At 41.6% G+C, this 25,640-nt stretch overlaps 1 protein-coding gene across 1 annotated transcript in view; it reads left to right on the forward strand.

The window, feature by feature from the left end:
• Positions 1-25,640, forward strand: part of LANCL3 (LanC like family member 3) — a 73,082-nt gene that overhangs the window by 33,642 nt on the left and 13,800 nt on the right. Inside the window, exons 2-3 of the mRNA XM_057538346.1 lie at positions 21,925-22,048; positions 22,976-23,173. Of these exons, the coding sequence (XP_057394329.1) occupies positions 21,925-22,048; positions 22,976-23,173 (322 nt within the window). The remainder of the gene's footprint in view (positions 1-21,924; positions 22,049-22,975; positions 23,174-25,640) is intronic.

The following is a 25,640-nucleotide window of genomic DNA, read 5'->3' on the forward strand; positions in this document are numbered from 1 at the left end:
AGGACGGGCCAAGTCACATTACCATATTGAGCTCACCAAGGTCAAGTTGAAGGGATTTCCAAGTAGCTTCTGCCTACCTCTGATAGAACACAATATAGGGAACTAGTGAAGATAATGGACATTGGAGCCTGACCACACTGGGACGGCAGACACTGTTGAATGCCTGCTCAAAAACTGTCTCCTCTTCCTTCCATGCTGGTGGACACTAGTCCCCACAGTACGGGCTTATAACACCAGATGCTTTTCTAGCCTCTCTTGCAGCTGTAGGTAGCCATGTTACACAGCTTTGGCCAATGAGACATCAGGAGAACCCTGCTGGGTGCCCCTGGGAAATTATTTTCCTATTTGAGTAATCCACTTAATTCCTCAACTCCTTGATATTCTTATCTGCAAATTGGGGCTAGATATATTTCACAGTGTTGTTGTATTAGTCAGATTCGCTTTGTAACAAACAATCCCACATCTCGGTAACTTACAATAACTAACATATATTGATTTTTCTTGCTAATGGTCTGCAGGTTATCTGGAGGGGGTGGGGTGGCTCTGCTTCAGGCCGTGAGTAGGGTTTAGCCCCACTTCATGTGTTTCAGAACAAGACAAACTATGCAAGCATGTTTAAAGTTTCTACTTATGTCACTAACATTCCTCTGACCAAAGCAGTTCACATGGCCAAGACCACCAATAAATAAGGCAGCGAAATATGCTCTGCCCACAATGGGAAGTACTGCAGTTATGTGACAAAGGTGTGGGTGTATAATCCTGTAAGAGTAGAATGAAGATTTAGAATAAGAATCCAACCTCTCGCACTTGCTAGACGTGTGAGCATAAACAAATCACTAGCTTCTTAGAACCTTCGTTTACGCATCTTCCAGATGGCACAGGGCTCTTTGCTCTGGATTGGTATGAAGATTAAACATAGACCATGTATCATAGGTGGCCCTCCCCTGCCCCCACAACCAAATTCTGATTGTTCACTAATGAGTTCCTCCCCCAAGTCAGGTGTGGCATGTGATTTAATGTTGGCTTCCCCTGAGGTTGATGAGTGGATTGAGAAGTCAACATCAAGGCTCCCTGCGGGAGGAGGCAATCCATTTATTCACTGAACACCTGAAACCATCATTTCAAGGTCATTGTCATGCTTTCATGCTTCAATAAACCGTAACTTTTTTTTTCTTTTTTTGGCACATGACACTTAATTCAGTCTGACAAGAGCATACAAACACTGGTATTTTAGGGTTGATGTTTGGCTGTTTCATAGGCTCCCTCTGCTGGAGTTAAAACATCAGGTTTTGTCCTCAAGACTTGAACATCCTTTCCCTTTAATTGAAAGCAAATGTAATCAACAATTTGCTGCATGGCTAGACTGGCTTTTCACACAGTGTTTCCGCTGCCATGTCCTAAATTTACCTGCCACAGAGCTGTAATACCAACTGGCACTCTTGCCTTTTCAAAACAGAGCCTTACAAAAGAGACTGACTTTAAAGAATTTGCCAGAATTGTGAATTGTTTTTTTTGTTTTTTGGGTTTTTTTTTAACATCTTTATTGGAGTATAATTGCTTTACAGTGGTGTGTTAGTTTCTGCTTTATAACAAAGTGAATCAGTTATACATATACATATGTTCCCATGTCTTTTCCCTCTTGCATCTCCCTCCCTCCCACCCTCCCTATCCCACCCCTCTAGGTGGTCACAAAGCACAGAGCTGATCTCCCTGTGCTATGCGGCTGCTTCCCACTAGCTATCTATTGTACGTTTGGTAGTGTATATATGTCCATGCCACTCTCTCACTTTGTCACATCTTACCCTTCCCCCTCCTCATATCCTCAAGTCCATTCTCTAGTAGGTCTGTGTCTTTATTCCCATCTTGCCACTACGTTCTTCATGACTTTTTTTTTTCCTTAGATTCCATATATATGTATTAGCATACAGTATTTGTTTTTCTCTTTCTGACTTACTTCACTCTGTATGACAGACGCTAACTCCATCCACCTCACTACAAATAACTCCATTTCGTTTCTTTTTATCGCTGAGTAATATTCCATTGTATATATGTGCCACATCTTCTTCATCCATTCATCTGTCAGTGGACACTTAGGTTGCTTCCATGTCCTGGCTATTGTAAATAGAGCTGCAATGAACATTTTGGTACGTGACTCTTTTTGAATTATGGTTTTCTCAGGGTATACGCCCAGTAGTGGGATTGCTGGGTCGTATGGTAGTTCTATTTTTAGTTTTTTAAGGAACCTCCATACTGTTCTCCATAGTAGCTGTACCAATTTACATTCCCACCAACAGTGCAAGAGGGTTCCCTTTTCTCCACACCCTCTCCAGCATTTATTGTTTCTAGATTTTTTGATGATGGCCATTCTGACCAGTATGAGGTGATACCTCATTGTGGTTTTGATTTGCATTTCTCTAATGATTAATGATGTTGAGCATTCTTTCTTGTGTTTGTTGGCAATCTGTATATCTTCTTTGGAGAAATGTCTATTTAGGTCTTCTGCTCATTTTTGGATTGGGTTGTTTGTTTTTTTGATATTGAGCTGCATGAGTTGCTTGTATGTTTTGGAGATTAATCCTTTGTCAGTTGCTTCATTTGCAAATATTTTCTCCCATTCTGAGGGTTGTCTTTTCGTCTTGTTTATGGTTTCCTTTGCTGTGCAAAAGCTTTTGAGTTTCATTAGGTTCCATTTGTTTATTTGTGTTTTTATTTCCATTTCTCTAGGAGCTGGGTCAAAAAGGATCTTGCTGTGATGTATGTCATACAGTGTTCTGCCTAGGTTTTCCTCTCAGAGTTTGATAGTGTCTGGCCTTACACTTAGGTCTTTAATCCATTTTGAGTTTATTTTTGTGTATGGTGTTAGGGAGTGTTCTAATTTCATACTTTTACATGTACCTGTCCAGTTTTCCCAGCACCACTTATTGATTTGTTAATAATAAGCAGGTTCTTGTGTCCTGTGAGTAATGCCCTTGCTACTTCAATTCTAACCTTCTCAGTTTTAGAACATCTGGGAGTATTATGGGAAGGCTGTGACAGGCCTATTTAGAGGTGCTTGCTAAAAGGAAATTAACCTGAGTCACCAGGTTTGTTATGTTATGGAGGTAGACTATAATTTTGTGTGGAAAAAGTGAGGATTGCTGCAAAGCCAGCACTGGCCCCTGCCAGGGGCGGGAGCCACCCTTTCTCAGGACACACATGTTTCCAGGGCCATCAAAAGGAGATTTCATGTGAATTTATTTTTTATAAAGCCACTGTTCACTGCTTAACGTTTATGGAGTTCCACTTTATTTCTGTCTTGGCAGGGTGCCAAATATGTCGTCTTCTCCTTTTTCACCTCTCTGTCTTTTGGGAGTCACGTTTTGGATTTCAATGACTCAGTAGGGTATTCAGTGAATTCTGAATCAGTAGACTCAAAGAAGCTTCTGTGTGATGGTATTTAGAGTAGAGGGGAATCTCACAATAATGATGACTCCAAGGTACGTGTGGTCGTGTTGGCACCTCCATTTCTGCCACAGCCAGCAACAGTCTTCTCCGACAGTTCTGGAACTCCAAGTATGGTCTGAACCAGCACCACCGGCATCACCTGTGAACTTGTTAGAAATGCACAAAATTCAGGCCTCCCTCCAGACCTACTGAATCTGACTCTGCACGTTCACAAGATCCGCAGGGAATCCAGATGCATGTTCAAATGCGAGAGGCGTTGGTCTGGAGTAAGGGGACTCACACGGTAATGCCCAGCCTGAGATACGTGAGAGAGTGCGGGCACCTCAGAAGCTGCCATGGGCAGGAACACCTTACTCCTGCCCTCATCTGAGGTCTGTGACTAACACCCATGGGCCCAGGGCCAGCTCCACCCATCAGCTTTATAATGCCAGGCAATGAGCCCATAATCCCTGCCCTGCAATCAGTGTTTACGTTCCTTGTTGACTGGCGCTTGCCGACTTTGACCTCGTGGACTCCGACTTCCTGGACCTGTACCTGTCTGCTCTCCACCGACTTAGCTGACTCACATGACTCCCGGAGTCTCTTTAACAGCTGGTCTTCTTTGGCCCAGATGCCTAAGTTCTGGTCCTGTCCAGCTGGGATGTAGCCAGGCCTAAGTGGTGACACACCTTACTGTTGAGACAGTATTAAAAGAGCTTGTGTGTGTTCAGCAACTCAAGCCTTAAATTAGTCGTAACTTAAAAAGTCTCAGACGATGGAAATTCAAGTTGAAGTAGCTTAATTCTAAAAGGGTGGAGGTGGGCACCAGTATGGATCAAATATCATGACATCACTTCTGGGAGCTTTCTGCCCCAAATACATAACTTGAATCTAATCATGAGGAACACTGTACACATCCAGATGGAGGGGCGTCCTATAAAATAAATTGCCCGTACTCTTCCAAGATGTCAAAGTCAAGAAAGACAAAGAAAGGCTGAGGGTCTGTTCTAGATTAATGAAGTCTAAAGGGCATGACAACTAAATGCAATGTGTGATTCTGGATTGGGTTCTGTAACAGAAAACACACACACACACACACACACACACGCATATATGTATATGTATGTGTGTGTGTATATATATATATATCTTTCAGGGGCATTAGTGGGATTATTGGAAAATTTTAAATATGGACTATAGATTACACAATAAATATTTGTATCAATGTTGAATTTCCTGGTTTTTGATAATTACACTGTAGTTAGGTAAGAGGATGTCCTTGTTTGTAAGAAATATACACTGAAGTATTTGGGGGTAAAGGGGCATCCTGTCTGCAACTTACTCTAAAATTCCCCCTTCGAAAATAAGCAATGATAAAGCCAATGTGACAAAATGTTAACAAAAGATGACTATGGGTAAATGGTATATGGGAAATTTTGCATCATTCTTATAATCCTTTGGAATTCTATACTGAACATTTACAAAAATAAAATTAAAAAGGGGTTTTATTAACAGAATCCTGGGGAACTTCACAGAATTAAATGAAGAGATGTCAGACTCAGGGCAGCATGGGGACCTTGGGAACTTGAAGTGAAGCCACCAGAGCAAACTCTGACCTTGGTAAATTTCTTTAACGAAATGATAGAAACCTGGAAATTTAGAGCAAGAAAGGGCTTTTAAGGTCCTTTCATGTCTCCATTTCATGGATGAAAAAACTGAGATCCAGACAGCAAAAGTGATTTGCCCGGGGAATCACAGATAATTACTTCAGTTTCCAACTGTAGAGGTTTAGAATTCCTCTTCATATTGGTTTATAAATGGATCCCCAAAGTTTATTCTTTTCCTTAAACTTTGAAGTTAGGATATGAGTTGAAGTAAGAACAAGATTAACATATATAAGTATGCAATAACATGAATGTAGGTTTTATGAACAAATATCTAAACAAGATTCCCCCCCATGATTAACATGGTTCTCCCCCAATTTTGTCATTAAATGTATATATGATAAGTACAATATTTAAACATAAAAAGCAATGTCGTTGTCTTTGAACACAATTCTATTTGTATGTGAAAATCAGCTAGAAGATTTGAATTTCTCCACTCGCCATGTGGGTAGGTACATTCTGTCTTTTCCCATGCCCCTTTTCTCACCTCATAGAATACATTGTCTGTTGGTGGAAAGGTAACGCTAATCTACACTTGATTCTTGGAAATGTCCCTAGTGGTTTGGAGAGACTGTGATTGCCGACTGTTTAGAAAGCGTAATATCAGGCATGTAGGGACTCGTAGAAGTCATCTAGTCCCACCCATTCCTTTGAAAGGTGAGCCTGCCTGCGGTTGGCTACTCACTCTCACCTCAACTCCTACACCTGTTTCACACTAAGGAACAGATTTAAAACAGTAGGATCTATTTGCATATATTGAAATAATTATCTTTGAGATCACTTCTGAAATAGCAGTATAATTAGAGAAAGCAGAGCTCCTTTAATCATGCTTCCTATAATCCTGTATTGTCTTTTGGTGTCGAAAAGGCATTTGTGTAGCGCTTGAACCGTTAGACTGGGAGCTGATAAACCTGCCTTGACCAATTACCTGCCTTGACAGCTTTTGAGAGAGAATGCCAATCCTAGCCGAAGGATCCTAGGTGGTGGAGTGCAAAATCGAGTGGCTCAGCGTGTGGTGAGAAGCAGTGAATTTTTTTTAAAAGGAATTAAGTGTGCTTTCCATCACCTGTGTTCAGACATGATCATGAATGGCTAACATAAATTTTTCAGAGAATGTGGATTCCTATAGTTCTTTCTGGTGCCAGACACTGCTGCCTGCCAGATATTCATTTTCCACTAACAAAAGCCTAATCTTGTTTGGCATAGCAATGTTCTCGGATAATTATTTGGTTTTCCAACTTCTCTGTCAGGGTGGCTATGTCAAACAGTACTAGCTAATAACATGTCAATATAACTCTGCTCGGAAGTTCGGGGAAACCTTTTGCTTTCCTGAGAAAATGGGCATGACTGGTGCTGGCTTCCCCATTTCTTCCTGCCTTGAATATAAACATGACGCCTGGAGTTACAGCAGCCATTTTGTGCCTATGAGGGAAGGAAGAGAGAATTGTGACATCCTGGCTGTGACATCACAAACCAGTAAACATTATCAGCAGTCAGCCACTTCTAGACTTTCTTTAATGTGCGAAAATAACCTTTTATTTGATTAAGCCACTGGAAGTCGGATTTTCTAGTAGTTTAAGAGTGTAGTAGACCCTTTTAGGGAAGTCTGCCTAGCTCAAAATAATCACAGTTCTTTGTGAAACACCATCCTCCTCCCTCTCTGGGTGGATTTTTGCACCCATAATGATGCAGTTGGGGTGAATGCACCTGACCGAGGCTGAGCCAATCAGATTCTCTCTCAGGGATTTGAAATTAGGTTTCAGTGGTTCTAGATGATCCTGAAGTGTAACTAAACCTGAGGGACACTATAAGACTTGGAAGCTGGTGTGTATCATGGTGTGATGGAGGTCACCTTCAGCCGTAGAGAAGGAGAGAAAATGGGTCTGTAGAAGGTGAAAGAGAGAGGCAGAGACCAGTGTCACCAAAAGAGAGAACACTGCCTGGGATCTGGCAGCTTTCTGGCTTCCAGTGTGACTCCCTTCTCAGGCCTGGCTGCCCTCAGATCCCTAGCTTCCTTCCAGAGAACTGGGCAGCCCTATGTGATTGGCAGGGTTGTGCCCTGCACAAGGGCACCTGGCCAAAAGGGCAAGGGAAGTGAAATCCAGCCTCAGTGTTTTTGGTCACTAAGCCTTGGCCTGGGGCTGCATCAGCCCAGAGGTAATGTGCCACTTTATGCAATTCATCTGCCCGGAAGGGAGCCCACCTTTTTTTTTTTTTAATTTCACACAAGATTTAGGAAGGCCCTTCTTCAGGATACCTAGCAAAGTTGGTGTCTTCCGACCAAAGGACCTTGACATTCAGACAAAATGTGTTAATGAACAGCTAAACCATTTGTTCTATCATTTGATAGATAAGCTGTTCAATACCTTGATTTATTTTGCTTTTTAAAATTGAAGTATAGTTTACATATAGCAAAATGTATGAATCTTAACCGCATAGTTCAATGATTTCACTGTGACTCATATATTTATTACCCAGATTAAGAAAAAGAACATTTCCATCATTCCAGAAAGTCCCTTTATCCCAGTTAGTACCACTTGCCTCACACACACACACAAAAGATACCGGAGGAGGGACTTCCCTGGTGGCGCAGAGGTTAAGAATCTGCCTGCCAATGCAGGGGACACGGGTTTGATCCCTGGTCCGGGAAGATCCCACATGCCGCGGAGCAACCAAGCCCGTGCACCACAACTACTGAGCCTGCGCTCTAGAGCCCACGAGCCACAACTACTGAGCCTGTTCGCCTAGAGCCTGTGCTCTGCAACAAGAGAAGCCACAGCTTGCCGCAACTAAAGAAAGCCTGTGCACAGCAACAAAGACCCAACACAGCCAAAAATAAATAATAAATAAATTAATTAATTTTTTATAAAAGATACTGGAGGTCACCACTCTTCTGACCTCTGTCACCATAGTTTGAGTTTGCCTATTCCTGAAGTTCACATAAATGGAATCATATAGCAAGTACTCCTTTGTGCCTGGCTCCTTTAGTTCGGCATGTTCATGAGATCCAATCCCTGTTGTATGTATCAGTAATTTGTTCTCTTTATTGTTGAGTAGTATTCCATGTGTGAATATTCCAAATTTATTCATTCTCCTGTCGATGGACATTTAGGATGTTTCCAGGTCTTATGAATAAAGCTTATGAATTAAGCTGCTGTGGACATTCTTATACTAGTGGACCTAGGTACTTCTTTCCTCTGGACGCTGATGTACTGTAGTAGAAGTCCAAATTATACATCTTTCACAGTAAATCTATTTATCTCACATGCATTTATCACGTGGATCAGCTTTGTTTGGAGTTGTTCCGTCATCGTGTAGTTGGGAGACCTTATTTTGTAAGTGCCTCTTCATAACTAATTATGTATTTAATGTATCTCCCCCTTTACCTATTAAATATGGGGCTCCTCTCTCAGTATCATGGAGATGCGTGCTTTTGAAAAATTGGTAAATGGTCAGTAGTATTTTGTGTTACAACTCATGAAGCATATTTATAGAGATGGTTCCTGGCATCAAGCTTATAATTAAGAGTCTAGTCCGTGACCAGGAATAGCAACAGCACAGCTTACATGAACCACATAAGATTAAGCTGAGTTCCTTGTTCCAACCACCTGTGCTATTTGCAATACTAAATCATGCTGGATTTGCAATGTAAAGCAATGTCTGTGTCCCAGCATCCTGAGTGGAGCTTTTTTTTAAAAAAAGGTGAGTGTTCAGTCCTACCTCCTATAAAATCTTTGTATAGACTGGGAGCTCTGTTTTTAAACCTTTCCATGTAATCATCTGCTATAGCAACTGGCCAGCTGGCCATTTCTCTCCTATGTACATCCTTACACTTTTGGTGATTACCCTCAGTTGAACATCGGAGCCTGTGAATGGATTTCATCTCCTGTTAAATTTTCCCTAGGCAACCTGAGATGTGGCACACAATTTACTTAACATTGATTTCTTTATGAAGACAGCCCCATTAAAATAATAACAAATTATGGAAAGTGGCCGCATAAGGCATATTGGGGGCAATAAAATATGGAGCATAATATGAATTTATTCAGACTGGAATGTCATCTCCACAATGGCAGAGGTTTTTCTCTCTTTTGTTGACAGATGTTCTCTGAGTGAGCCATAGTAGGGCTCGATTAACATTTACAGGATAAACCTTATATAAGACAAAGACCTTAGTCACTAACTTACAAGGCTGTAAATCCTGCTTTGCTTAGTACTGGTTATATAACCCGGTGGTTCACCCCAGCCTTTGTTAGGACCAGGACGAAGCCTCCCTAGCTGTGTTCATTCCACAGCAACCACGTGGAACTTGTGGATACTGAAATCTAAGGAAGCGGCTTTGGGGAGTTTCCTGTCCTTAACAGAGCAAAGGTGTCAATTTACTTCACTCTTCTCTCCTCTTCAGCCACAGAGCCAGCTCCTCCTGAGACCCTCTCTTCTCCTCCTTCCCCTCGGCCTAAAATGAAAATTGAAAGCAGCCACAGAGACGCTTTTGTTCATCCTGGCTGCCTGGTCCCTAATGGGGCGGGGTGCGGGGAGGGTGGGGGGTGGCCACTCCCTTCAGCATACCTGCATGCCCAGGTCACCTCAAATCTCCTTTTTGGATATGTTGTTTATATAGAAAGCGATTCTTTCGGAATCTTAGAAGCTAGCTCTCCTAAAGACCCCTGGCTACAACTGTTTCCGAAAAGAAACCAGAAAACAAAAAACCAGAATCATTTTCCCTTCGAAGTACCTGAAAGCACGGTGTCACCATAACGAAACTACTTTGGACAGGATCACACAGAGGATTCCCTCCAATGCCTCAATGAATACAAGAGGAGGAAGGAAAGTTAGATACATGCTTATAAACCATCATGAACCAGAAAGGTCTCAGGAAGTTACTTGGTCACCTATCTCATTTTACCAATGAAGACTGTGAAGGCAAAGAGGTTACATCACTCGTTCAGGGCCATATAATGACAAAGCCAGAAATTCCAAATTTCCCAGCCACGGTCACCCAGTCCTCCCCACCCCTGCAATAGGTTTAGGTTTTATTTTGCATGCAGAGAAGGTACTATTCAGGGCCTTAGCTTCCTTTAGCCCCAAGGAACACTTTTTTTTTTTTAATTGGAGTATAGTTGGCGTTACACTGCTGTGTCAGTTTCTGCTGTGCAGCAAAGTGAATCGGCCATACATATATGCCCTCTTTTTTGGATTTCCTTCCCATTTAGGTCATCACAGAGCATTGAGTAGAGTTCCCTGTGCTATACAGTAGGTTCTCATTAGTTATCTATTTTATACATAGTAGTGTATATATGTCAATCCCAATCTCCCATTTCATCCCACCCCCCAGGAACACATTTATTAAAATGTATTTTAAGGTATTAGGGGAAAAAAGAAGACAAAAAGATGTAAGCCGTTTTAAAGAGTCTCTGCCTTCTCTCCCCCACTTGTGACCTTCAGGGCACCCATCAATCCCACAGGCCCATGGCAAAGAAACCCTCCTAGCTTATTTTGTCGAAAATATCTAGATGAAAGAGTTATTGAGCCTTAAAATGTCACAAATGGCTCAGATATTGTTCTTCTAGGACCATTTTCGTGACTAGCTCTCTCAAGTGACAGGGCAGGTAGTACATAATACTGTCACTTAAGTTGAGGTGACAGTGGTTCCTGGTAAAGAAGAAGATTGCTTCACAGCACTTGTTGCTGAGGCTTCCGCAAGTCTCCTCTCTGTCTCCCCAAGTCGACTTTGAGGATTGGAGGATCTACTATCCTGGGGGCAGATTGGAGAGTGTCCCTTGTCCCTGACCTGGAGCAAGATAAGTGGAAGGAGTAGGAAGGTCACCCAGGGCGATGGCAGCAAGGTGACAGTGTGTTTGCCAGGCTTTGTCTCTGGGCTCTAGGATAGCACTTAAGAAAAATCAATCACAACCTTGTCAGTACAGCCAGCACTGAAAACTGCATTTGAATTTGTCCACTCAGGCAGTCAGCCTCACTTTAAAGAGCTCCGGAGCTAGAGGTTTCCATGGAAACAGAGAAATATGTGGGCAAAAATTGCTTTACAGGGAAATGAATGCTAGCAGTGCTGTTAGGTTGGCACTTTACAGCTGCCCAGTTGATGCGAGTTTGTAAGTAATCCAATGAACAGTGACTTTAAAAAAGGAAATACTTTTTCTCTCATAACAAGGGTCTGGAGATAGGTGCTCCTAGTTGTGGTACAGATGCCCAACGACGTCCACAACCCCCAAGATCTTTTTCCTCTATCATTCTGTGAATGTTGGTGTCATCCACAAGCTTATTACCTCAGGATGTAAAATGGCTGCTACAGCTCCAGGCCTCACATAAACATTCAAGGCACCAAAAAGAGGAAAGGCAGGTAACAGCCAAGTCTGTCCAGTTTATTTCCATGTATCATGAAATCAAAAGCTTTCCAAGAAGCTCCCACCTCAGCAGATTTCTCCATTGATCAAAGTGAGGTCACATAGCCAACTCGAGCTTCAAGGAAGGCTGAGAACTGAATATCTGGCAAGGAACAATAGGATTGACATGACTGGCTGAAGCTGATATTCACTATCTATCACCTGGAGTTAAACACAGTTGTCGGCCTAATAAAATTGAGACCCAGTTAGCAAGGAATAAGGGGAGAATGGATGTTGACTGGCTAACTAATAGTATAAGCCATAAGTATGTAATCAGAATTGACCTTTCCAAGTAAGAAAGGCATTTACTCGATACCTGACTATACACAACTACTCACCTCTATATTCCTGTAATCTCTAGCCCAGTGTCATGCACACAGCTAGCACTTGAAAAATGTCTGTTGAACCATGGTTTGAGACTAGTGCAATGACATAACCGTGGCTTAGAGGAGGGTCTGACGTGAAATGGTCAGTTACGCATCAGGCCTTAATAACGTAGTCATTCACTTTGGAGGCATCGGGAGACAAAGACTCCAGATAGTCAAGTAACCAATGCCAAGAGGCCAAAACAACTTCTAGTTCCCTAAGCTTTCTGCTAGGAAGAAAGCACATAAGAGAGTATGCATCTTTTTTTTCAGTAAGAAGTTATGACTTTTTTAATTGAAGTATAGTTGATTTACAATGTGTTAATTTCTGCTGTACAGCAAAGTGATTCAGTTATACATATGTATACATTCTTTTTTATATTCTTTTCCATTATGGTTTATCACAGCATAATAAATATAGTTCCCTGTGCTATACAGTATGTCCTTGTTGTTTGTCTATTTTATATATAGTAATATATATCTGTTAATCCCAAATTCCCAATTTATCCCTCCCCCCCTTTTCCCTTTGGTAACCATGTTTGTTTTCTATGTCAGTGAGTCTCCTTCTGTTTTGTAAATAAGTTCATTTGTATAATTTTTTTAGATTCCACATATAAGTGATATCATATGATATTTGTCTTTCTCTGTGTGACTTACTTCACTTAGTATGATAATCTCTAGGTCCATCCACCTCACTACAAATAACCCAATTTTGTTTCTCTTTATGGCTGAGTAATATTCCATTGTATATATGTACCACATCTGCTTTATCCATTCATCTGTACATGGACATTTAGGTTGTTTCCATATCTTGGCTATTGTGAATAGTGCTGCTATGAACATAGGAGTGCATGTATCTTTTTGAATTATAGTTTTGTCTGGATATATGCCCAGGGGTGGGATTGCTGGATCACATGGGAGAATATGCATCTTCATAAAATAAAATGCCTAGAATAGAGGTCAAGTTAAACATGCGCTATAATCTCATTGCAAAGGGCTTTTTGCCTAGCCTGTACAAAATGAAACCACTGAAACATACCATCCCGTCCACGTCCCAGAATTAATGCCCAAATAAGTATTTATAGATTTGTAAATGGTTGCCGTAAAGTGTTGAATCACAAAATGACAAGATACTATTGCTGAAAGACACATTAAAGACCACCTCAGCTTAACTCCTTGTTTTTTCAGGTGAGGAAACTGAGGACCAGAGAGGTTACGTGATTGGTCTAAAGTAACAAAGTTAGTGACAGAGACTTGTCTAGAAACCTGGTAAACTTGAGAAGTAGTTTTGAAAGAGCAAAGCAATGTGGTTTGGAGATAGTGGGACAGTGAAACGCCCAAAGTGTGGTGATGAGGAAAGAAAAGTAAATACACAGACATGAAGAGCCATACGTTACTAGTCTATGACTTACAAGTTACGGTGACTTAGGAATGCAAGCTGACACAAGCTGGTCCTTGGATGGAAGATGGGGTGCGGGAGGTGAGCAGCAACAGCAGGGCTATTTTATGAGGGGGATTCTGAGCGCAGACCTCCAAGGCCTGTGCTGCTGAATGGTGGGGTTGAGTCCCTGCTGGACTTGCAACGTCTGCCTTAACCCCAGTTTACTGCATTGCGCACGTGCTTCATGGCAGGAATTGTGCTAAGTGTCTTATATGGAATCCTCATAACAATCCAGTGAGATAGGGAGGTCTTATTAGTGATACTTTTTACAAATGAGTCAACTGAGGCTTAGAAAGTATAAGTAACTTGCCTGAATCCACACTGCTAGAAAGTGGTGAAGCGAAGTTTCTCAGTGATTCTCAAACTTGACCGCACTCTGGAATCACCTGGAGAGTTTTCATAAATACTGATGCCTATGTCCCACACCCTGAGAGGCTGATGTCATCGATTTGGGGTGTGGTCAGAGACTAAATTCATGTTGTTTCTGGCCACCAAGTTTAAGCAGCAATAGAAAGCCAATATAAAAGTTAACAAGAAAGTAAAGTATTTCTTTTTTTTATTGAAGTATAGTTGTTTTACAATGTTGTGTGAATTTCTGCTGTATAGCAAAGTGATTCAGTTATACATATATATACATTCTTTGTCATATTCTTTTCCATTATGGTTTATCACAGGATACTGAATACAGTTCCCTGTGCTATATAGCAGGGCCTTGTTGTTTATCCATCCTATACATACTGGTTTGCATCTGCTAATTCCAAATGGGAACTGCTTTTTTAATAATAGTCTCACCATCACCTGAGGAAGTAGGTGGGGCAAGTCATTGTGATCCACCTTTTGTAGATAAGGAAACTCAGGCTCTGAGACCTTTCCTGTCTTGCAAGAAATAGAACAGGAAATCATCTAGTGACACTTGGTGCAGACTGGGTTACCAGGTACTTGTAAATAAATCTTTCAAGCCAGCAGTCAGTCAGCAAGAATGGGGTAAAACCTGTTTTTCTTTTCTAGTTTCCAGTGTTTTCTTGGCTTCGGTTTCTTGACATGAGAAGGGAAAAGAAACAACTTTGAAATGGTATCTGGGACCAAGTGTTTATAAGTGAAATTCTCTGTTGAATCCCTCTAAAAGACTGGAAAATAATCATTAAGTAGAGCAACCCCCTTCCGATTCCTCATCGCCCAGCATAATGATGGTCAGGGAGCATCAGGAAAACCAGCTGGAAGGGACTTGCTCATTCTGCACCAGCACATGCGCCCCATTTGGAGACTAATTAAGAAAATAAACCTGGCCACATTGGCTAAGAGAGCTCCCCACTGAGTTTTGCAGGTTTAGACACACTTTTCCTACGCATGGCATATTGGAAGAGAATTTCCCATTGTTGCTGCTTCTCTTTTCTGGGTAATCCGATCATTGAAATTATGGTATGCAGTGTTCTTGCCTGGTGCCCGCTCTTGCTTCCTTGAATGTCTTTGGGAACTTCCTACAGTTCCTTCCAAGTTCTCACCCTTCCCAAGAGAAATCCTCTGCTGCAACCAGCCTCTGTGCGCCTATAATCCCATCGCTTGCTACTTCAGGTGTGGTCCTGGGACCAGCAGCAGCCTCGCCTGGGAGCTTGTTAGAACTGTATTCTCCTGGCCCCGTCCCTGACCTACTGAATCAGAATCTGCATTTTTAACAAGAGCACCAGGTGATTTGTGTGCACATTGCAGTGTGAGAAGCATTGCCCTAATACACAGGGTTTTCCCCATCATCCCACAGCTTAAAATACCCTCTCTCCCTCCCACCCCCCGCCACTTTCATTTATCCACTTCCTAATTGTCCTTCAAAGCTTAAGCTCATGTCCCTCTCCCTCTGTGAAGCCCTTAATATTCACTCCCTCCACCTTACCCCTATAGATCATAACTTTGAGAATTTAAACAAATGCGAAATATTTCATTATTTAAATGATTCAGCTGTTAAGATGATGTCTTCTCTCAAAGTGCCTGGCACATAATATGAATTGTCTGATTCATCAAGATCTGTTTCCTATTTGAAAGCCTTCCCTTAGCCCTACTTTATCTCTTTAAGCTTCTTCTGCATCAAAGCAGCTCCCCTGAGTTTTTGTCTTCTCAACACCTGAAGTACATCTCCACCCACTCCAGAGATTTCCGGAAGGCCTGGCTCTTACCTGTAACCTAGTGGCTTCCAACTGAATCAAAGCCCCAAACAGGCCTCAAAAGTAAAACTCTAACCATATGTTTATGTTGACTTTGTACCCAAAAAGTTTCCCTAACTTTTAAATTTGGGTAGTGAATTTTTTTAGAAAAATTTACTTTAGGGTATGGGATGTTTTTCTGCTCCACCATGGTACCCACAGGAAACTCAGAATTGTCTCTGGCTCTCTTGTGGACATGCCGTGCAGCGGTATCTCTGTTACTGGTCCAAGACCCTGAGACAAGAGCCACATCTTTGAGGCTGCCATCTCCCCAGTTCCAGGTGGGAGTGAGGGACACACATCCTAACTACCTATAGATCCCCAAACCTTTTCGGGGGATTATAGGATCTCTCCTAATGCTTAGCACAAGGGAGTGGAGCTAGGAGAGCAGGAACTCCACACTGACTTTCAGTTTCCTGGTTTCACCTCTTTCCACCTTGAACAGCTTTAGCTCCATCCTGACTCTACATATCCTTCAAGTCTGTTTTTTGTATTATCAACTTTAAGTACTAAAATACCCAGTTTCTAACAACTCAACAGCCTTTTTTCCTCAGAGCTATTATCTCCATGGGTCTCAACAAAAGAATGAATATATGTATACGTATAACTGATTCACTTTGCTGTACACCTGAAAGTAACACAACACTGTAAATCAACTATACTCCAATAAAATTTTTTTAGAAAGTTAACATTAAAAAAGTCATTTTGATGTTCATTGGTCATCAAATGGCTTTTTTCTCTCTCAGGCAGAAGCTTGTGCTACCACCAGAATGGCGGGGCAAAGGAGTGGATGAAATAAATTGCTGGAGGAAATCACCTAAGTTAATGTCAGATTCTTGCTCTGTTACATATGTGTTTGGCGTGATATTGGAGTGACCTTCTGCATTCCATCTGGATGGGCAGTCACATGCTTTGGGCATTTTGGACTGTTGCTTGCTAATGCTGGCAGTGGTTGATATCAAGCTAGCAAAGACTGCCACTTCAGAGGGCCTGTGGGCGGGACACTTAACCCTGGAAAGGGGTCTGTGGAGAGGCAGGCTTTCTGTGGCTTGGCCCATTTCATTCATTTCCTTAACAAAGGTCATCGCTCCTCAGCAGGGAGTTGGTTCCATCAGAACACAACCTTTAGGCGGGGCCAGGAAACATAGAATGGGCTTTATTGCTCTCTCAGCTCTTCATACTCAGAGCCCAGCCCAATGGGACTATTTCACAGCAAACACCTCCGTTCAAGGATCAGCGAAGGGAATCGATTAAACTAATGAAAATATTTACACCAAACCACCAGAGACTTGCTTTGTATTTTTGAGATATCTTAATTTATTTCAATTCAGTGTAAAAACAAATTTTTATTTAAAGAACCAAATCCAAATACCATACGATATCACTTATATGTGGAATCTAGTGAGGTGGATGGACCTAGAGTCTGTCATACAGAGTGAAATAAGTCAGGAAGAGAAAAACAAATACCGTACGCTAACACATATATATGGAATATAAAAAAAAGAAATGGTTCTGATGAACCTAGGGGCAGGACAGGAATAAAGATGCAGATGTAGAGAATGGACTTGAGGACACGGGGAGGGGCAAGGGTAAGCCGGGACGAAGGGAGAGAGTGGCATGGACATATATACACTACCAAATGTAAAATAGCTAGTGGGAAGCAGCCGCATAGCACAGGGAGATCAGCTCGGTGCTTTGTGACCACCTAGACGGGTGGGAAAGGGAGGGTGGGAGGGAGACGCAAGAGGGAGGAGATATGGGGATATATGTACATGTATAGCTGACTTACTTTGTTATACAGCAGAAACTAACGCAACATTGTAAAGCAATTATACTCCAATAAAGATGTTAAAAAAATAAATATTTTTTAAAAAATAAATAAATAAATAAATAAATAAAATATACCACAAATGAACCGAAACAGACTCACAGACAGAGAACAGACTTGTGGTTGCCAAGGAGGAGGAACGTGGGGGGGGGAGGAAGGACTGGGAGTTTGGGGTTAGCAGATGCAAACTATTACATATAGGATGGATAAACAGCAAGGTCCTACTGTACAGCACAGGGAACTGTATTCAGTATCCTGGGATAAACCATAATGGAAAAGAATATAAAAAAAGAATGTATATATGTGTATAACTGAGTCACTTTGCTGTACAGCTGAAATTAACACAACATTGTCAATCAACTATAATTTTAAAAACTTTAAAAAAAAAAAACCAAATCCATCCAAGACATCAACACATGCATAGCCTTATGTGCTACAGATACAGGAGAGGGAATTTGGGTTTGTTCTGATAAAGGCCTAACGCGCAGGGAGCCGCTCTCTGCCATCCCCAGTCACTTTTTTCCCCAGTGGAAATGCCATTTCCTCATTCCCAAGGCCTCAGAGTGTTTCAGCAGCACAGACGGAGGCCGTCTTCTTGGAAGTGTGTGCGCTCGTGTGTTCCTCTGTGCTGGGAGCGCGGCCTGGAGGGATGTCTGAGAGGGCAGACAAATGAGAGAACACGAAGCAGCCCCTGCCCCGCGTCTCATCTCCTTTCTTCCTAACGTACTGTGTGTTGGGCGGGGACCAGTACCCTCTTCTTCAGTGCTCTCCTCTGCACACTTTTCATGTACACTGTTTTTCCCCTTTTTATTTGCTGATCAATAAAACCAAGGGTAGGTCTTGTCTGTTCCCAGCGATAAAGAACTGCACGCATAACTGGTCTTTATCCGGCCCGACAAGTGCTGTTTCTCTTTGTTTTTCACAGTGTTTCTGCGAGATAAGAGGAAACCACCCAGACATGATGCATGACCGGGGAAGTTTTGAAATATTTTATAAACTCATTCTCTATTCTGAGCTGTGGATCAGGGATGAAAAGAAAGAGGGCACCACATAGAACCAAAGTTGATTTTCCTTTTCTGGGTTAAAAACAAGCAGGCGGGGCGGGGAGAGACAGCAGACATGAATAAATGTTCAGCTGAGGAAAGAATAATCCAGTTTTCAGTTATCAGCACAGAAGTCAAATAGGGAGAATTTTAGTCATTCAAATGAGTATGTACCCTGAAAATCCAGTTGCCTTTTCCTATCACAAAAACTGCCTCTGTCACATGGATTCAAGACCAATAGTGGCATACAGGACCTCAGTTCAGGTGAAGAGCCAGATATATTCCCAGGAAATTATGGGATGGGACCAGGATAGACTCCTCTTAAGTTCATGCCCTTTGAGGCTCTTGGCAGGTTTCTGAGAGTAAGCCAGGATGGAGGGGTTGATATGAGGCCGATGATGCAAGATATTACATAGAGTAAGACTAAATGTGAGATCAGTTGGTGCTGATAAAGGTACAGAGAGAGTAAGATGTTGTCAGTGGCAAATGAAATTTTGGTAACAATTCGAATGGATGCAGAGGAGGAAATCATTTAGGAGAAATGTGCTGTCCAGCTAAGGAAAGACCCGAGGCTGAGCCCTGAAATGATGGTGGGAAGGCATGGGAATATAGGGTCTTTAGGATTTCTAGGCAGAAAGGAGGAGTAAACCCAAGAGGCAAAGATAGGTACCTAATATAAAGGGAAACTTAAGTTGGAACCCATGACGTAATTGTTTCTGAGCAACCAGATGGAAAATGAGGAGATGAAGTCTTAGTGAAGCTGATGTGTTAAATATTCTGCATTACTGTTTCTTTCCACCCCTGCCTGGGTTCATGAACTATTTTTTTATAAATTTATTTATTTATTTATTTATTTTTGGCTGTGTTGGGTCTTCGTTTCTGTGCGAGGGTTTTCTCTAGTTGCGGCAAGCGGGGACCACTCTTCATCGCTGTGCATGGGCCTCTCACTGTCGCGGCCTCTCTTGTTGCGGAGCACAGGCTCCAGACGCGCAGGCTCAGTAGTTGTGGCTCACGGGCCCAGTTGCTCCGCGGCATGTGGGATCTTCCCAGACCATGGCTTGAACCCGTGTCCCCTGCATTGACAGGCAGATTCTCAACCACTGCGCCACCAGGGAAGCCCGAACTATTTTTTTAATTAAAAAAAAAATTTTTAATTGAATTATAGTGGATTTACAGTATTTCAAGTGTACAGCAAAGTGGTTCAGTTACATATATATATATATATATATATATATATATATATATATATTCCTTTTCAGATTCTTTTCCCTTATAGGTTATTACAGGATATTGAATATAGTTCCCTGTGCTATACAGTAGATCTTTGTTGTTTATCTATTTTATATATAATAATATATATCTGTTAATCCCAAATTCCCAATTTAATCCCTCCCCCCCTTTCCCCTTTGGTAACCACAAGTTTTTTTCTATGTCAGTGAGTCTATTTCTCTTTTGTCAATAAGCTCATTTATATCATTTTTTTAGATTCCACATATAAGTCATATCATATGATATTTGTCTTTCTCTGTCTGACTTACTTCACTTAGTGTGATAATCTCTAGGTCCATCCATCTTGCTGCAAATGGCATTATTTCATTCTTTTTTATGGGTGACTAATACTCCATTGTGTATATGTGCCACATCTTCTTTATTCATTCATCTGTCGATGGACACTTAGGTTGCTTCCATGTCCTGGCTATTGTAAATAGAGCTGCAATGAACATTGTGGAACATGACTCTTTTGGAATTATGGTTTTCTCAGGGTATATGCCCAGTAGTGGGATTGCTAGATCGTATGGTAGTACTATTTTTAGCTTTTTAAGGAACCTCCATACTGTTCTCCATAGTGGCTGTATCAATTTACATTCCCACCAACAGTGCAAGAGGGTTCCCTTTTCTCCACACCCTCTCCAGCATTTATTATTCATAGACTTTTTGATGATGGCCATTCTGACCGGTGTGAGGTGGGCTCATGAACTTTAATCACTCTATTGTAGACTTTTGTCTATGTCTATCTCCAGTGCTGGATAGTAAGTTCCTTGTAGGAAAAAAAATGTGTCCTAGGCTTTCTAGAGTTTCCCCCACAATACCTACTAGAGGGCCTCACTGGAATAGTAGCTCAGTAATGTTAACTGGCAGAATTAATTAATGAACAACTTCCTCTTCATGTGATTATTTTTCCAAATTAAATGCTAGATTTGAAGGGGCCACAACCTGGATTATATTTTGCCCTTCTAATGTTGTGTAGATCAGAGGAGCAAGTTATGACTTAAGAAATCATTAGTTATTTCAAAAGGAATGGGTGAGTCTAATGGCAGATATCAGGTAGGAAAATTTGATGTGTGAGTCTTCAGAGAAAGGCCAAAATCCAATAGATTGTTCCTTGATCCCAGATTCATCCAGTCAGGCCAAGGCCGAACTTTAGGTGATTTTTTTCTTTTTTTGGTTACTCTGGCTAGTACTCTTCCTGTGTAGGTCTGCCTTTTCGGAAGGTTGGCTTCATGAGAGTAAAGGTCTTGTCATCTTGTTCACTGTTGTGTCTCCAGCGTCTAGAACAGGCTTTCCTGCTTATAGTAAGGGCTTAAGAAATAACTGTGGAAGGAAGGGGAAGAGGGAGGGAGGGGGTGAATAAAGAAAAGAGGAGAGGGGGGCTCTGCTTTTCATGGCAGTCCACCTGGCACTTACTCGCTCATCAGTTACCAGAGGCCCCCTCGGGCTCAGAGTCAAGAACCAAGGATACCAAAATGATGAGATACCACAGTCTTTGCATCTGATCATCCAGTAGAGAGAGACAGAGAGAACGCAACAGGCGACAAGCGCTGTGCCAAAGGGAGCATCCAGTGTGCCCCGAGGCAGAGTGGCAGACAGAGAGCATTGCAAACGTGGGCAGAACCCTGATAAATGCAATGATGCTTTGTAGGCTTGAGAACATTTTAACCTGTATAGCCCTAAAACTTACGGTACCTAGATTGAATAAAATATGGGAGACGGCCTTTTAGCCATTCTCTATTCAGCAACATTTTGATAGTAAAAGTTCTTTTGCCTTGGTCCTTATTGGACTTTGGTTTCCTTCATGGACTGCAAAAGGCTCCAGCGGGTCTGTCATGCAGCAGCTTGACGTAGAATTGTGGCTTTATAAGCACAGTCGAAATGACACAAACTGAAGGCCCATTGTCTGAGCCAGACCCGCGCCATACATCAGAAGTAACAGCTTTGCTAAGCGTGGTCGCTTAGGACCAGTCTTTATTCTTTCCTGAGCAACTTCTTGTTCCTGTGACAAAGATTAATGATATAACAGCTGTTAGGTGGTCTCTGCCATTTATAAAAACCTATAGCAGTAAAGGTGTGTGTTTCCCATCAGAACTGCAAATTTTCTGAAGAGGGGAGATAAACTTGACAATGAAGAGAGAATCAGTGGTTTTAAAAAAAAGGTATGGTGGGCTGAGTTTATTTACAAATAGGAAAAAGACTGAGGGGATATGCTGATGGACTTTTTAAGCAAGAAAATCCAGTGTCTGAGGAATAATGAAGATCCTGACTTGACTTCTGCTTCTTTTCCTTACTCAGGTGCTGACCCCAGCACAGATCAAATCAATTTGCCAGGCGATCCTGGACTCCGGGAAGCAATATGCCATGAAAAAGAGGAAACCATTCCCACTGATGTATTCTTACTATGGAACCGAATACTTGGGTGAGTAAGGGTGTTGGCAAAGGCCTGGAGGAGGAAGGCAGTCTCTAACAGCAGCATTGGCTAAAGACTGGAAGATTTTGTTTTTGACATAGGTCATCACTATTGCTTTCAGTGGGAACCCTTTAAAAGGCCATTTAAAAACAAATATCGATGGATACTACAAAGCACAATTTCATATTTGTTTTCAGAGTCTACCTGTCAGAAATGGAGCTATTTGGGTGGGAGGGAGACGCAAGAGGGAGGGGATATGGGGATATATGTATACATATATCTGATTCACTTTGTTATGCAGCAGAAACTAACATGACATTGTAAAGCAATTATACTCCAATAAAGATGTTAAAACAAAAAAGAAAAAAAAGGAAAAAAAAGAAATGGAGCTATTTTAACAATGACTTTCACTAAAGACTAAAATCCTTTATTCTCAATTGTGACTTCACTGGCCTAATTTTGCTGAAAGTTTAACAGCTTATATGCTCACTGCCAGTAGTACCTCTGCACAGGGAAGCAGGATTCAGCCACTGACAGTTTCGAGTTTTTAACATTAGTGGATTAATAACAGACTACTGAATCACAATGACTACTTTTGAGATACGAGGCTTGTAAAGTGAAAGTTAGTTACTACCCCTTTGAATCCTTCAGTGGCTCCCCATGACTCCTTGCAAGCATGACTTGCAAGCCCCTTTGTAGATTGCCTGCCTCCCTCTCCAAACTCAAGCTTTCTCTCTCCCTTCCCTGGTTCTGTCCAGCATAGTCTCCAGCAGGCAAAGTGTTCTCATACCTTTGTAACCTTTGTGCCTGTTCCTTTTGCCTAGAATGCCTGGCTTTCCCCAACCCCTTCATCAATCTGTAATACTTAACGCCCAGACTTCAAACTGGTCCTCCTCCCAATTGTGTGAATTAATGATGCTTTGCTTATCTATATAGGAGCAGCTCATGGCCTGTCGTCCATCCTCCAGATGCTTCTTTCGTACCATGAGCACCTTAAGCCCTCAGACCAGGAGCTGGTGTGGCAGAGCGTGGACTTCCTTATGGAGCAGGAACAGAACTGCAACTGGCCACCTGAGCTCGGCGAGGCCATCGAGAGGGAGAACGAGCTGGTGCACTGGTGCCACGGCGCCCCAGGTCTCACTCCTGTTATTATCTGATAGCATTGCCTTTCACTGGGCTTAGCCAAAGACGGGTGCCTTTTCTGAGAAGTGAGGGTATTTCTCATCTTATGCCATTACCATGGGAGATGAAAAGGTCAAGATGAAACTTTTCAAAGCCAAGAAAGTCTTCATCAGTAAAGGATGTCCAGAAATGATCCTGTGTTTAAAAACTATATGATCTTTATCTACAGTATTTGTATACAAATTAAACTAGTGATGCCCAACAAAATATAATACGAGCCACATACGAAATTAACTTTCTAGTAGCCCTATTAAAAACATAGAAAGAAACAGGCAAAATGAATTTTAATAATAGATCTACCCCAATATACGCCAAATATTATTTCAACATGCAACCAATTTAAAAATCGAGTGACTTCATATTTTTTAAATATCCAGTCTTTGAAATCCCGTGTCTCTGTTATACTTACATCCCATCCTGATACAGACTAGCCACGTTGCAAGCGCTCAGTAACTTCATGGGACAGTGCAGATCTGGAACCTGGCAGTTCAAAACGCGGTCCCTGGATTAGTGGCACGGGAGTTTGTTAGATATCCAGAATCTCAGGCCCCACCCCAGCCCCACTGAATCCGAATCTGCACTTCAACAAGATCCCTAGGTGATTTGTACGCACATTAAGGTTGAAGATGGACTGTTCTGTAATTCTTCTCCAAATGAGGGTTTCCATTATCACCTAATGAAAAGTCTAGAGAAATGAGAAGCCATTTGCAGTGAACTCTCTGGAATCGAGCCTGGAAACTTATCAGACCCCATCTTTTCCTTTTTTTTTTTTTTCAATCCCATTACACTGCTAATTAGGCCTTAGAGAAGGGGCAATTCAAAAAAGACAGTGCATTTTGGTCGATTGGCCAGAGGAGAGACTTAAAATACCAAAATAACAACCACATTTTTGATTAGGAGTGTATTTAATTTTCAAGGTTATGCTTCAGTGCCATGAGTACAGCTTTAAAATATATTTGATTTCTCTTTCATTTGTTACCTGATTTTTATTACTTCCTTTCCCCACCTTACCTAATTAATGTTCTTTAATCCAACTGGAATTTCATTTTTTCTTCAGTACAGTTTGAGGTGACGAATAATAGAAGTCTTAGTCCATTGGCCATATTATCTCTGCCTGCCATTTTTACTTAAGGAAGGACTTCAAAGGCTCCCATGTGTGCTTGTACCAGCGCCAGGGCATTGTGCACTATGTCCAGGCTAATTCCCACCAGTGATCATTTGAGCCCACTTTTTTCTTGCTTTGAACTTTCTGAAGAAAAACAGCAGTTATTTACCATTCTGGAAATGATATCTCTTCATGTTACGCTCAACACTCCCATTTCCTATTCCCTTTAATCATTTTCAGCAAAGGCCTTTGGGTATCCTCCAAGCACCCCAGGATCCTTGAATTTTGGAGATGTCCCAAATTAAATACAGCCTATTTTGAAAGGATTCAATGTATAGTAAAAGCCCTGTGAAGAGTGGGAAGATAATTTACTAAAATGAGTGGCTGGGTCACTTAATTGATGTGGGGCTCTTGAAGGGCAGTTATTCCATTCTCTCTGTACATCACATCCCATCTGTCTTTGTAAATCATGGACCATAATAGTACAGCATAGGATTCATCACCTTGGGGACTTTATTTTATCCTCATTTATCATTCATGTTCAGTATCTTGGTTAGATTAAACGCAGGTTGCAGGGCAAAATCATTCAATCCACATATTCACTGGACTGCCAAAAATAAACTAATTCACAAATGAATAAAGAACCAAATGGAGTCCATTATGTCTGCCAACCTGCACTTCCATCTCAAGGGTATTGGTCTTCCTTTTAAGAGATGTGCTAAAAATAGCATCAAGAGTGATTATAAATCTGATAAGTGCAGGTTAAAGACCATCATGATGCCTCTGAAGTTGGCAACAGTAAGCTCTCCAAAAATTCTAAAACAAGAGATGACCTAGAAAAATATTTCTCACTTATGTGAGGAGAACATTTTTTGAGAGTAGATTTATGAACAGTGCAGATGGTTTGGGGCGGCAGACTGATTCTGTGATTAAAAACCTGCCAGAAATAATCCACAGTGTGGAACTTCATCAATGATACCTTATCTTCATCAGTGATACTATAATTGTTTCCTGTTGACTTTCTTTCAACCCACCTCTACAGGTGACAGCCTTAGTTATCATTTATGCGCTGTGAATATACTTCTGGACTCTTAAGTTAATAACTCTGGGTTCTAATTGTAGTTCCAACACTAACCAGCTAAGTAACCTTGAGAAAACCACTTTGTTTCTTTTGTGCCTTTGTTCATCTGTGAAAGGAGTGTATTGAGGTGGAGCAGTGAAACTCAGTCTTTTTTTCACCACAGACCCCTTTAATCCTGTGGACCCTTACCGTTCCTGAGGGATATGGCCCAAAAGATTTGCAGACACCCACAT

This window comes from Balaenoptera acutorostrata, chromosome X (assembly GCF_949987535.1).
Source record: "Balaenoptera acutorostrata chromosome X, mBalAcu1.1, whole genome shotgun sequence".
Lineage (NCBI taxonomy): Eukaryota > Metazoa > Chordata > Mammalia > Artiodactyla > Balaenopteridae > Balaenoptera > Balaenoptera acutorostrata.